We start from the raw sequence: 14,013 nt of genomic DNA, 5'->3' as shown, positions 1-14,013 counted from the left end.
GTTCCATTATTGATCAGATGATCAATTCCTCTGATTGTGAATGACAGGAAGACATGGCGATGACGTGATACGTTGGTTCTCCAAAGTTTTATGTACTGGGTCAGTGAGACGGACGAGGAAACGGGGAGAAGGCGTTGGGATCCAGCGGTGTGGATTTATATCGATGTCCACGTAATTATGCACTGGGATATCTACTTTTCTTATTCGTATAGCATAATACAGTCCGCCTTAGATTCGACGGGGGTATGTCGAATGCCCTTCCCCCCTCCCCCCTCTCCTCTACATTCTCCCACTGCCGCCTTCCGGTTTGTCCCTGGACAATCCAAGTTGATGTTGCAATATGCGCGCGCTGCTGGGGCTTTTCCCCATCGGTAAACCCATGTGAAGATACGTAGCGCATCTGACCCGTTTCAAGTCAGTCGCTTCTCATCTGTTATGAGACAAGGAAGCCCCGATCAAACGTTCAATATTCCGCCTGCCAAACATGAAAAGAATCGAGTGCCGGCATTGTCACCTTTAGCAACCAGTTACGCTCGCAGTCACTAATTCGACCAGGTAAGTGATAGCTTTCATGGTGCCAGATTTATCGCGCAATTCAAAAAAAGTGCGGACGTAACAAAAAAATTCTATTTCAAGTGCTACGTGACAAAACGTGGACATAAGACCTTTTAGCGCGTGCTGCTGCCTATTAGACTGTAAGAGATCTTGTCGCTGCGTATAAGTGCTTCGCTTAATGAGTAGTTATGCGAGTTGCACTCAATCAATCGTGTCTAATGAAATACGAGGTGGCCGAAATGATAAGATAAGAGATGAAAGGGTTGGCTGCGTTCGTGGAATTCCGGAGTATGAGTTTGTGACATTATTTGACATTGCTCGTCTCTTGCTTTGCTGCTTCCCAAGTCTGTCGACGCATCAGCGACAGCAAAAACCTCCGCGTGTCGGTTTACGGACTTCAATTAGACAACTGTTCTCTCTCTGCCTTGGTGTTTGTCCCATCCGAGTTGGCTTCGCCCACTCTCCCACTCTTGACGACGAACAATTGAACATTTCCCTTTTACCGTTTGAGTAGTATGTTCACCTCCGTTTTCGACTAGTTATTCGTTTCCCTACATTCTTGGGAATTGTATTTTTTCCCCCCCAATTTGACAAATAAGCCAAAGGAATTTTTAAAAAGAAAATCTTATGTTGGTAGATTTTCTTAACTCGACGCTCTCCCAACCCCTCTTTCCTCTGGTTATTAGGCCCTACCACGAACCTGTTTAAGCCAATTGATTTGTTATTCAAAGTACGTCGCGGCACGCCGCTGCGCTCGTCGCTCATCATCTGTGCCAACACCTTGGGCGACGGCTTTTCTAATGTTGGTTTTATTTGTCTCTTGTTTGGGTTGGTGGTTATGGAAGTACCACTGGCATCATCATTTCCCTTTTTAAGGCCCGACGCTTTTATGCCTCATATAAAAAAGCGTGTGGATTTGCCTTGAAATAGTTCCAATAAGAAAACAACTGCGTTCCCGCTCTTCGCAAAACCAGTCTTCTTCCTCCTCCCCCCCCCCACCCGCTCTATCTACTCCATTAGCTAACTGGATTATAGATGGAATCCCCGATGGAAAGATAACACAAGCCCACACATACATACATCAACGGTAGCAAGCAGCACGCGCCAGAAGCTGAGCGTCTTTGAATTCAGAGCGTTATTGCCTATCTACTTTTCGTCGCCGCTGTGTGTGTGTGCGCGTCTTATTCGCGTGTGTGCTCGCAACAGGTTGCATTATTATGTTCCCCTCATCTTATAAATAATTGACGAGTTTGTTTTATTCTTTTTAACTGGAAAAATTGAATATTCGTTCCGCGACCCTCTTTTTCCTCTGTCCCTGTTGAGATGAATGCAAATACTGTTAGTCTGTTCACTTATCCCAGAGCCGTCCTGGGGGAGAGACTGTAAGCACAAAGGGAACTAGAGGACCGTAAAGCTGAGAGGGAACGTCAGCAACAACAAAACAAGAAGCGAAAGAGAAAAAAAAACCTTCCACTTGCCATCGCTTTTACCGCTTACTTCAACGTCGAGGGGGGAAGTGTTGCCGAATTTGTTTTCTTTACAACATACAACCACAACAAAGGGATGCAAAAAATAAAAATCAACAACGAAATTGATTTCTTCTTTTAAAAAAAAATCAGTTCTAAGGCTTACATAATCGATAGACTTTGCAATACGGCGGTATTGAACATTGATTGGGAGCTGATTCTTGACCATCAGACCAAATGTCATTGGTATCACTCGACCTTTCACTTGCGAGTCACTTTTTCACTTTTTTTCTTCCAAAGGTAAAACATCTACCGCTGAAATAGTTCAGGTTCAACTGTGCTGTGCTTTCGGCGAAAAGCATGTCGCTTTTAACCAATTAGATTCGTTCGTGGAAAACAAAAGAAATGAAGGCCCAAACTTTTTTTTTTTAGTTCTCAACTGGTTATATTTTTGTTTTTTAAAGCGGAACCAAAATAGAAATGTCTCGGTAAAAGGGAAGTGAAAAAATAAAAGACCAACAACTGTTCGCATTCCCGATCAAGACGGGCGTGGCGATATTACACAGAATCATAGCGAAAGAAAAGGAGGGTTGGGGGCTCTTGTGTGTTTGCGTCTGAAGAAGGAGGAGAGACAAGCTGGTGGGGCGTTTATAAACGCTGGAGAAAAAAGAAAAGAAAAATAGAAAAGAAAGGGGGAGAGAAAAGATTCTATGGCTCAGAATAAGAGGACCCTTTGACGACTGAGTGTGCATATAAGGAAAGTTGCGCGTCACGGAACTTGGAACTTGGAACTCGTCCGCGAGTTTTTCGCCGGGGAAAAAAAAAGAAGTGGAGAATAAGAGACTGAGAACAGCCCAAAGATATAGAAAAGAGAAGAAACTCTAAGAAAGTCTAGTAACGTGTCGATCGAAAGTGGCCTAGCGATGAGAACCCGAGCCACTTGTGACGCGCTCCGGCTCCTTCCAGGCATTGAGCTTGCCGAGTTAAAACTGAAAGTGTAGCCTGTAGGAAAAGAAAAGAGGGAAAAGGAGAAGAGGTGACGGGGATGAACCATCTTACTCAGACAACTCTTTTTTTCCTTTTATTTTTTTTTGTCTCTCTCTTTTTTTTGCGTCCGGAAGCGGGAAAAGGATTGTTCACTTTGACAGACCAAATCAATTTACCCGACTGATCGAATATTGTCCTTAACTGTTGAAAGCTTAGTTCTATATAGAGACGGGTAGAGTTGCTGTCGACTGCCGCTTTCTTGTGATCCTTCATCGCTACATGTCTCAAACTGTGCGCTCTATGCTCTCCACACTCTCTGATGTTGGGCGACCGTCTCCGCTGATTACCACCGATGGTCGGCAAACCATATCTTGGCGGCATTAATCGTGACTGTGTACCATGCGACACAGGCGAGCTGCGGGTGTAGGACTTATAGCGATCCTCCCAGCAATCCTGAACCATAATCTTATGCAGCAGCATACCTTCATACTTTTCTAGTCGCCCTATTAACTTTTGGGCAAAGGGGGCAAGTCCTTTTTTTTTGTGCTCGTTGGCTTTCATTTTAAGAGTCACAAAAGCTGAAAGGGAATATTGAATCATTTCGGGTTCTTTCCCGCCTCTCTCATTGGCTCCTCATCTATATGGCCCCGGTCAAGATGCACTTGGGATTGATATAATGCTCGTTCCCTTTTGTCTTTTCTGACTTGAGAAATCCTCATCTTTCATCTTTTCTTTTTTCATTTTTTTTATTGTTCGCCGGACTATTTCAAAGCCTTTTTTTCATCCGCCTGCTTGTAAAATTTTGGTGAACCGTTTTTTTAGAAAACTGCCGTAATTCACGTTATACATTATAAACGCCAGATCACCCAGATGCGTCGTTTGGCGGATATGCGGATCGCCCGCGCCAGACATATAGGGACGAAAAGAAAAGACAAATGATGATGAGATGCCGTTTGTTTGGTTTTCTTTGTTTTCCATCCCCATCTCGGGTGTTAAATGACGCCAGTTTTTCATCACTCTCCGACGAGGGAGCTATAGTGGTGCAGACTTGAAAGTGGAAGCGAGCGCAACATCAGCCTCATGCATAATGCGCATTCACGTTCTTGTTGCTGCCTCGTCCGATCTGACAGCATCACGAGATGGCCCTATGCTGGTCCCAGGATCGTTAATAACTGTAATAAGAGCTTATAACCACTCTGGGTGATATTCTAAAGATCTCATAGACGTCTATCTTAGCTTCGTCTGTTAATACTTCCTTTATGTGTATAGCGGCCATTTATCGGGGTATAATGCTCCGTGCGCTCAGCCCAGCCGAGCCCAGCACCTTATATACCAAAGTATAGTAAATACATAGTATTTTAGATGGGCCCATAAATGTAAGGGAAAACGGCGCGGTGTTTTAGGAAGAGAGGCGGTTAATCGCAGCGGATCGTTATAGAATACATACATCCAACGAGGACGACTTGGGGGTACGTATGAAGACAAAAGGAGAGCGGATCGATTTCTTGTCTTTCATTACGACCCGCTTGACTGATATTGACAACATATTATGGCGTGCGCGGGAAAGCTGTGGCGGGAGACGGTTGCAAGAAGTCTTTATGGCAGTGTAATTTCGTTTGAAGCGCGCGGCCGTCGTCTATTATTCGGGATGAGACAGAAAGGCGAATATTATAACTACCCGAACAATATAATATCCACTGTATGAATAACCAATACGTGAACGACATGAACTGAAGATTGTAACACACGGCCTTTCTTGGATTTCTATATTTACCACGTAACAAGAAATCTGTATCGACCGAAGTTGAAAGGAATGGGCGGCTGACCTTTATCTCGGGCGCAACTTTCTCCTTCCGGAACCGGAAGTGAAAAATACAGAGAAAGCAGAAAAATAAAATAAAATAAAGAGGAGTAGCCTAACACGAAAAACTAGATTTCATTTTTGATAATAATTGGACGCGCCGTCGCTAATTGGGAGAGGAAATTTGAAACTAGCGTTTTTCAAACTATCTTAAGTGTATACTCTTATTGTGTTATAATTAATTATCTTTTCGTTTTTCTTTGCCGTTTCACACTTGTAAGCAGCCGGAAGAGTTGCAATCGTTGAGGCGTTCAGAGCTTACACGACTTGAGAGATTTCGCCATTAGCTGTCGCTTATTCTCTTTGGCGCCGACGTGTGAAAAGAGTCTTTCAGACAGCCAAGACACACAACTCACTCATCTCTTTGTTGGTGCGAAAAAGCAGACGAAAAGGAGTGACGACAAGATCGACCGCTCGTCGGAAATCATGGCCCAGCTGTTGGCTTCCAGCATCATCACTTGGATCTGGATCGGCACTTTCTGCTTCACTGCTACCGCTCCTTTGATTGCTGGTGAGTTTATCGCCTTTTCTCAGTCTCTCTCTCTCTCTCTGCTCTCTGCTCTGTCGTCCCACATTGAGGAATCGGCAGCATGGCGGATTTTAATTGGGACGGGCTCAACTTTAGCCGGCGTTCACGCGCTACTGGAGGTGGGGGCAGAGACTCTAGCACTGGAGACTTTTTAATGCTCCGGGAAATTTCCCAGCAACAGCGACGATTTAAAAGATTTATTTAAAGACTCCCGCGCGAATTTTGTTTGAATTTTTTCAGCATTTTTATAAACTTCAACCTCTCTCTCGATCTCTATTTTGTTATGAAATTTTATTTTTATCTTTTTTTTTGGAGCGGGTCGTGTTCATTCAGATGGCACCAGTTGGGGCTTCGAACCCGAATTCACTGACAGCATGACCAACGTGACAGTTGCCACTGGCCGGGATGCGGTACTGAGTTGCAGCGTCACCAATCTTGGTGGACACAAGGTAAAAAGAATTTGAGAATAAAAGGAATCCTTTGAGCTTTTTTTTTTCTTTTATATATATATATACTTTATACACTGCCGGCACACATATACGAGGTCTCTATAGATTATAGATGGACGAGTAGGTCCATCGCGGATATATAAAATATACGGCAACCTTATCCAACTAGCTAGTGTGTATATACAGTCAGTACAGTATATATAATACATATAAGATGGAGCCAACCGTAATGGATTGTGCTGAGCGCCGGTTATTGGATCGCAATAGTGTTTACCGTAAAAAATCGACTTGCGGTCAAAAACCATTGCGGTAAAGTGCTTCTTCCTTTTTTTCCTTTTTTTTTTCCTTTTTTGATTGTTGAAAAAGTTCACTGGGGATTTGAGAAGGGCGCCCATATTCGTCTTTGCGGGTGTGTAACTGTTTGCGACAGAGCCCTTTGATCTGACCTCCTCGACCGTGTTGTCACTGTCCGTTTCCGGTCATTCACATATTAGCCATTGATTTGATTGCTTCCTATTTTTTCCCTTCTTCTTCTTCTCTCAGTCAAAGTCTTTCGTTTTTCTCTGCTCTCTTTCAAATCCAATCAGTGTAGGTGTAACAAACAGTCCGCGTTTGTTCATAACGAATGATTGGATTTTTAGACCGCGTTAATCGTGCGTACTCTATGGAAGACTGAACATTTTGTGTGCAATAAGACGCGGTAAAAGGAGTTGCCCTCGTCCTTTGTCTAATACGATTTTTCTTTTTTTTTTATTTGTTTGTTTGTTTGCCGGGTTTTCTGGTTGGCGTCTGTGTGGGTGTTTGCGGCGGCCCGGGGTATTGTTGGTCTGTGAACGGACGATAATAGGTCGGTTGGGTGAAAGCCGACACCAAAGCCATCCAAGCCATCCACTTGATTGTAGTGACGCACAATCCGCGCGTTTCGGTCGAGCACATCGGCTCCAGTCAGTGGAAATTGATCATCAAGAACGTCCGCAAGGAAGACGCCGGGTTCTACATGGCCCAAATAAGTAAGTCCGTTTTTACAGCACACCCTCCCCCCCATCTCGGCAAGCAAGCCTATTTTGTGAGTCCTTTTTATTCATTTCCTATCCGTCATTTCCATCCCTTTAAGACCCTGTACACTTCCCCTTTTTATTGCGCCCTTGTTGCCCATGAAAATGTACATATTTATTTATTCATCATATAACGACCTTATTCTCTCCCTCGCTAATCACGCGCTAACTTGCAAATGACGCCCGGAAGACACCGACCCCATGAAGAGTCAGGTAAAACCTAATTTAAGATATACAATAATGCCTCGTTATTTATTCGTTTCATTTCTCGTGATTTTGCAATGCTATACGATGAAATTCAAATTGTCGTCATCGAATTTTTAAAGTTACTGGATTCGTTTTTGGGCCAAAGTATTTGTGGCTTCCATCTGTCGAGCTTATACGTATATCAATAACGCAAACGGTAAATCTGCAATTCTGATTTCAGGTGACTTACCTTGACGTGACAGAACCGCCGGACATTATCGACGAGCGGACGCCGGGCGAATTGCGAGTTCGGGAGAACGAAGCGCTCAAGTTGACATGCGAGGCCAGGGGGAATCCCGCGCCTCGGATCACCTGGAAACGGGAAGACGGTCACGATCTGCACCTGACCAGTCGAGACGAACATAAAGGTCAGTATTCAGTAGACGTATGTACACAGAAATGAGCGGATAGATTTGTGTGACTATTATTCATTATATGCACCGCGGGGTGGGATCAAATGGAAATATAAATTCGTGCAGTATATAAGGACGTTCAATGTAGACGCTGAGAATTTCCACATGTGCGTCTGCATATTGCATAATACTAGGCTGTCTCTTTTGTCGATGGAAAATGGTGTATGTGCAGGGACTGGAGGGTCCTTTCGGAATAAAAGTCACGGAGGCCCGTCTGTCTACAGCGTCGACGGCGAAACATTGCGGATCAACCAAGTCTCCAAACGCCATATGGGCGTCTACTACTGCATCGCCTCCAACGGCGTCCCGCCGTCCGTCAGCAAGCGGGTCGCAGTCACCGTTTTGTGTGAGTTCATTATTCGTTCATATCTGATTTATTTATTTCCATCGTTTTTCGTTGTTTATCTGGGATGTGTTTAGGGAGGTTTTCAGGGCTCCTGTCTCACCACATTCCAATAACCAAACCACCCGCATTTGATGGGGTGGAGAAGGGCGGGATGGGGGAGTTTGGTTTGGTTGTGGATTGGATGATCGATATTTTCTATAGGTAGTCAACGAAGAGGGCGGAATGATTTTGGCCCTTTTTTATTTTATTTTGTCTTCGTCTTCAGCCTCTTTCAATGTTGTATAGCTCTCTGTGCGGTTCGTTGCTCCCTCTCTCTTCCTCTATCCCCCCCAGCTCACCCATTTTCAATCGCCAAGCCTCCCGCGCGCTCCCCTGTCGATGCGTCGTGGAGGGAAGCGTGAAGGAAACTAGCGGGCGCCACCGCCACCAGAAAAGAAGGGAAAAGTCTACGCGACCAACGACGACGACGACGGCGACGACGGCGAAGAAGAGATTATATTGATTTGATGTGATTACCTTTTTTTTTTTTTCTTTTCTTCTTTCTAGTCGCTCCGACAGTAACGGTGGACAATCAAATTGTGGGCGTGCCTTTGGGGAACAACGTGACTCTGGGGTGTATCGTCGAATCCTCTCCAAAATCGATCAACGTCTGGTACAAAGATGGTAAATAGCCCGGCAGCAGCCTCATTTCTTTTGCACTCACTCAATCTGCATTCCTCATTCTCGTCTTTTCGCCTTCAGTCCTCTGAAGCAATTCCATCCCCCTCCAACGCTTTGATTTCTTTCAGCGCCCTGCTCAAGTGACCCGTAACCTTCCCGCTTTGTTTCAAATTGGATCGACAAAAGGAAACACTTTTCTTTTTTTTTTTCCATATTGGACCATATTTGCTGCCCCCGACTTGATTATCATCCTGCAACTCGAATGATTTTTCTTTTGTCTTTTCTCAAAACAGACAAAATGATAGCCAATAGCAGTCGACTGAGTTACGAGGAGAAGGTCGAATCGTCCTATCGAGTCCGCATGATCCTCACTATTGGACACTTCCGCAAAACGGATGTTGGCAAATACGAGTGTCGTTGTAGAAACGAGCTCGGAGAAGCCGAGGGAACCATCAAACTGCACGGTATGATATCATCGACGGAATATTAACAATTTTGGCTGAATTGATTTATTTATTAAAATTTAGATTTGAAGCCGCTGATTACGACGACGACTCCGCCGCCGATTTTTATGATGGGCGAGAACGACATCTACCCGCTGATCATCGGCACGACGGCGTGGACTCACGTCCTGCAGCGGGATCGAGTTTTGACCACCACGGGCCGGCCTCAAGATCGTCCCGACAGCGTCGGCGATCTGCCGACGCAACTGATCGGCGACGCCGAATTCCTTCCGGCCGGATCGGCATCCAGTAACAACCACAACCGACACGGTCACGAAATGATGAAGGCCACATTGCGACCGCGCTCGGGAGGTCACTCTTCCTCTGCAGCCTCGTCCACCAGGTTGGCCGTCGGCCGTCAATCCGCCGTGAGCGCAGCAGCCGTTGTCATGATGACGGCCACCGTCATCGCCCTGGTGTTGTCATAACAAAACCCCCGAAAAATCTGTTACCGTTACTCGCACTCTATAGCTATATATAACGCTATTTGTACGATATGTCATCATCATTCGCCAAGACAACTGATTCATCATTCCTCTCCTCTTTTGATTGTGTCGAGCCTTTTCCCGCCACCCGATCCGATCCGGACACACATGAACAGTGACAGCGTTATTTCGGACCATGCAACATGAAGCAACCGACAACTGGCGTACAGTAGTGCCATCAATGAGTTGGGGGTCACCGAGTTTATTATATCAGCGCAATCAAAGAAGGTATCGATATATTATTAATTATGCGCGCAGCCATCGTCGTCAAATTTGCCGACAGTATTAGGGAGAAACAACCCGGAGGAACGCCGTGCATTTTATTTGCCGTAATGTTAGCCGCGTTTGTTTTTCCCCTGGTTTGGCTGTGTGCAGCTGGTGCTGTTCTTGTACATTCATAAATCACTTCTCCTTCTCTCTCTCTTTTCTCTCTCCATTTCTTTGATTCTCTCCGGAGGATAAAAAAGAAGAGTTGCTTCTCTTCATACTTTATTATTCGAGATTGTGCGTAGCACTTTGGCTCGATCACCACACACATCAGCATCAACCAAACCATTTCGATTTTAGCGGGACCGCGAAGCGACAACATTTCGATGACGTCGAAAATTTTTATTTGACTACTTTAAATACGGCGCCCTTTTTTTTATTTACACCTTTCCATTGCCACTCATCGGTTTATCTTGTTCGTGCCAGTTTGGGAAAAAAAATTCAACACATCTGGGCATGTTTTGAGAGAGAATGATGTCAATCGCTAATAGTCCCGTGTACAGACAAAAGTATATTATTCAGTCTGTACTTATTAGACATTGAATTGGCGCGTGCGATTTGATCCTCATGTACAGTTATAAAATCATCGTCGCTTTTCTCTCTCTTTCTCTTTGTGTTGTGTAGACTTGTTCTCCTCGTCCCTTGTTATTCTTGTAATATATCAAAAAAATCTCTTTATATCATCTGTTTGTGTTGGTGGTTGTGTGTTGCTGATGGCTGTTCGATGGTATAGCAGCAGCAGATTGGTGGGAGAGAGGGATAGCTATGTAGTGGGAACTACCCTGCAAGGAGTATATATATAGTAAGCATGCCGCCTAAAAGGTTGGGCCCCGGCTGGATCATCGATATAATAACGTCACCGAAAACGGCCATCTTTCATCAGTTGATTGCTTTTACTCAGTGACTGGCAGAACGGACAAACAATAGCCGCACGGGTCGGGAGCGCTCCTGTCGCCGCTCCTTGCCGGCACACACACACACTGCTTGAAGGGGAAAGGGGGGGGGGAGGACCGGAGGAGGGGGCTGAACAAAAGAAAGAAAAAAAAGACGCAAAACTCTTTAAGTACAATATATATATTACTTGCTGCTGTATAGATGGAAGAAAAAAGAGAAGAAGACAAATTCGACAAATTCCTCCCTTTTCTTTCTCTTTTTCCTTGATTCTTTTTTTTTTCTCCTTCTTTCCTTGCTTCCTTTCTTTAGTTGCTATTCAGTCGAGATGGGAGACTTCAATCCATTAGACCGCATCGTATGCTCTCTCTCTCTTATATTGTACAAGTCCTTATGGCGTCTTTTATAGCAAACCCAAATTGTATGGAAAAAGAAAAAGATCCCACCGCTGTACCTATGTATGCTATAAATATATATATATATATAATAATACTGCTCTTGCTCTTGGCCGAGATGGAAACAAGAGGAGAAGACGAACGAGAGTCTTGACAACTCGAAAAAAACAAATACACTCGATATCAAAATCGTCCCTCGTGTTCATCCTGCCCTTTTCACTTTTCGCCATCAAAGGTATGTCTATACACACACAGACAACGCAGCAGTTAATGCTCCTATAGAATGCACACTGTATAGGATTGGAGCTGGTGTCTTTGTCACATGTATGTATACATACGGAGTTGGAAATCCGGGTTGGATAAGTGGGCATTATAAAGAATCTTTTGATTTCACTTTCTTCTTCTCTTTTATATTGTTCTCTCAAAAACATTAATCTTGATTTTGTAATCCGCAAATTTAGCGGAGGATTTCTTTCTGAGCGACGACGACGACGACATCAGAGGCAGATCTCATTTTATACCCACGTGCTGCTGGTATAGACTACTTATCGTGTTGACTCTCGACTTGAGAGCCGACGCGGTTGCCGCTGTTGCTATACCCGCTCGTGAGGAGGAGCGCTACATATAATACAGGCCCAGCAGAAAAATGAAAGAAAGAAAAAAAGAGTGTTTTGCGGGGGTGCGAGATCAGAAGAGCCGAATAGAAAGAGAAATAAGAGGGAGCGCCATCAAGCATGAGAAAGTGAGAGAGATGAGGAGGACGTTGCTGGCTGCGCTGCTGCGGCTGTATAGGTTATACTTGATGAAAGAAGGAACGAAGCAACAGAGGATTTCTATACCAATCTATATACTGTATAAAGTACATCTATATATATAACCTTGTGTTATCTGGCCGTTTGCTAATCAATCGAGAGAAGACGACGAGAGCGCGCCAGCAGCCAATCGGCTAATGGAATATGTATAAGATATTCTTTGGGCGCCAATCTAATATAACCGGACTGTTACGTCGCTAGTCAACTGTGTGCGCCCTGTGTGTACAGGAGGGCGGAATAGAGGAAAGGATAGACCATTCTCTCCTCTCCTGCTGCTGGATGGCCACACAATAGAGCGCAGGAGAAAAGAGACTCGACGCCATCCATTCCGCTTCATTGTAGAGTCGACTGGCGTTGCGTCGGGGGAACTCTGTTTCTAAACACAACCGCAAAAAGAAAAAAAAAAGGAGAGAGAAAAAAAAAGGAAAGGAAAGAGAATGATCTAGTATAATATAAAGCGAAAAAAGGAAAAATGAAGGAAAAAAAGGAAAACAGAGAGAAAGGTTATATAGGGCGAATGCGGGCAACTAAGAAACAGCAGGCGCGGACGCCGCCCCTGACTATATACCAAGTATGGTATGGTCACAGCTGAGGCATCTGTTTGTTTGTCGTGGTTGTGGTGGTTCGGCTGTTGCAGACCGACTCGTTTATCTGACACACACACAAAAAATACAAAAAATAAAAAAATAAGCAGGGCCGGTAAAGAAGGAGAGAATGAGCATCGGGGCATCGCAGAATCGGGACTTTGCCGTGTTGTGTGCTGCCGAGAGAAGAAAATCCGGGAAATCCGAAAGGAGAGTGTGCCAGCAGCGCGTTCGGATGACTGAGCATCCATATATACCGCCGCGACTGTAGATTAACATTAAGGCCGACAAGACGAATGAAACCTATTGGTCCTGTGTGATGGGGAGAGCCACCAGCCGACCACAGCAAATGCGCGGGGCTGCTGGCCGAACCAAACTATAGATGTGGGAAGCGGTTGAGGGTGTGCTGCCTATTGCCTACATAGCCGCGCCTGTATAGCACGGGGCTTTTTATACAGTCAGCACAGCACCGACGACAATATATTAGAAAAAAAGGATATCTAATTGCTCCCTGTGTGTGTGTGTGTGTGTGCATGTGCTATGTGTTGGCTGTCGAGAGCGGAGCGCTCGAGTGTGCATGTGCGCGTGAGGAACGACGCTTGATGAATTCCAGTGTAGCCGCCAGTTTCTGTACATGCGGCAGGGGGTGAGAGAGTCTATACTGGATAGTATGGACACAGATGTTGGCGGCCAATCCTCTGCGTCTAGCTGCTAGTGACTTGGCCACCAGCTGAGACAACCGACGGCGGCCGGCCGGCGCTCGCTGTGTCGATTGCCATTTATTTCGGTCGGTCGTTATCCGTCGGATTGTGACGACTGCGGTCGTGTACGTGTGCTGCTACGTGGTCGTCTGTGGAAACTCGGACGTGAAAACACCAGGCAAATAGTTATGTTCCGGCGGCTGATATTATTACACCCGAGATATTTGTGATTTCATGATCAACAACTAATAACTCGAGGCTTTTTATCGTTGGGGATCTGATTGATATTCAATAAACGAAAAGAGTTATGTCTTAACCAGCAGCTCCCGGTGCTAATGAATTGACGCTATCTAACGATATATGCCGCAGTAGTGTAACATTCGAGCGCGCTACAACCGATTGGACATGCGATTTACAACTTGGTGTTAATGGTGTTCCCGCCGCATTTTCCCGCGGTTAGCGCTTTAATCACATTTTGGTGTGGGGAAGCAGAGAGAGAGAGAGAGAGAAAAAAAAGGATCTAACGGCTCATGGATTGATGGATTCATCGCTAGATATATTATAGACATACAAAAAAAAAAACGTTTGGCGCGTCTCGGGGGGGAAGTAAAAAGGAATAAGGAAAAGAAGGGAAAAAAAAGACTAATTATCTATGGACACCCGTGCTGCTCGTCAGCTCGTCCTTATCTCGTCCATTTTTTTCCCGTCGACTGGTTTCTTGGACCCACGCAAAATCAGTCATGGCAGCGCTCTTATAAATGCGTCCATTGACATGTGTATATAGGACTTGGATATACGTCAACGACGA

At 45.0% G+C, this 14,013-nt stretch overlaps 1 protein-coding gene across 2 annotated transcripts; it reads left to right on the top strand.

Moving 5' to 3' along the window:
• Window positions 1-409: 409 nt before the first annotated feature.
• LOC124329805 (lachesin-like) lies at window positions 410-10,500 on the top strand. 2 transcript variants are annotated; one of them, XM_046788667.1, is made up of 10 exons: window positions 410-555; window positions 5,094-5,380; window positions 5,714-5,847; window positions 6,695-6,857; window positions 7,093-7,115; window positions 7,330-7,516; window positions 7,734-7,907; window positions 8,454-8,570; window positions 8,861-9,031; window positions 9,095-10,500. In XM_046788667.1, exons 2-10 carry the CDS (start codon window positions 5,296-5,298, stop codon window positions 9,496-9,498), a joined length of 1,458 nt encoding a protein of 485 aa, XP_046644623.1. In that variant the 5' UTR covers window positions 410-555; window positions 5,094-5,295; the 3' UTR covers window positions 9,499-10,500. The 2 variants fall into 2 exon arrangements, with proteins under 2 accessions (XP_046644623.1, XP_046644622.1); XM_046788666.1 differs by having other exon boundaries at window positions 5,091-5,380.
• The last annotated feature ends 3,513 nt before the right edge of the window (window positions 10,501-14,013 follow it).

This window comes from Daphnia pulicaria, chromosome 1 (genome assembly GCF_021234035.1).
Source record: "Daphnia pulicaria isolate SC F1-1A chromosome 1, SC_F0-13Bv2, whole genome shotgun sequence".
In the NCBI taxonomy this organism is placed as follows: domain Eukaryota; kingdom Metazoa; phylum Arthropoda; class Branchiopoda; order Diplostraca; family Daphniidae; genus Daphnia; species Daphnia pulicaria.
This window is presented reverse-complemented; position numbering and strand designations above follow the sequence as displayed.

Bases quoted from the DNA above. Each gene is read 5' to 3' on its own strand.
- LOC124329805 (XM_046788667.1), top strand. From the start codon at position 5,296: ATGGCCCAGCTGTTGGCTTCCAGCATCATCACTTGGATCTGGATCGGC. The intron at 6,858-7,092 runs GTAAGTCCGTTT...GACGCCCGGAAG, and splicing joins GTTCTACATGGCCCAAATAA to ACACCGACCCCATGAAGAGT. The intron at 7,517-7,733 runs GTCAGTATTCAG...GTGTATGTGCAG, and splicing joins CAGTCGAGACGAACATAAAG to GGACTGGAGGGTCCTTTCGG.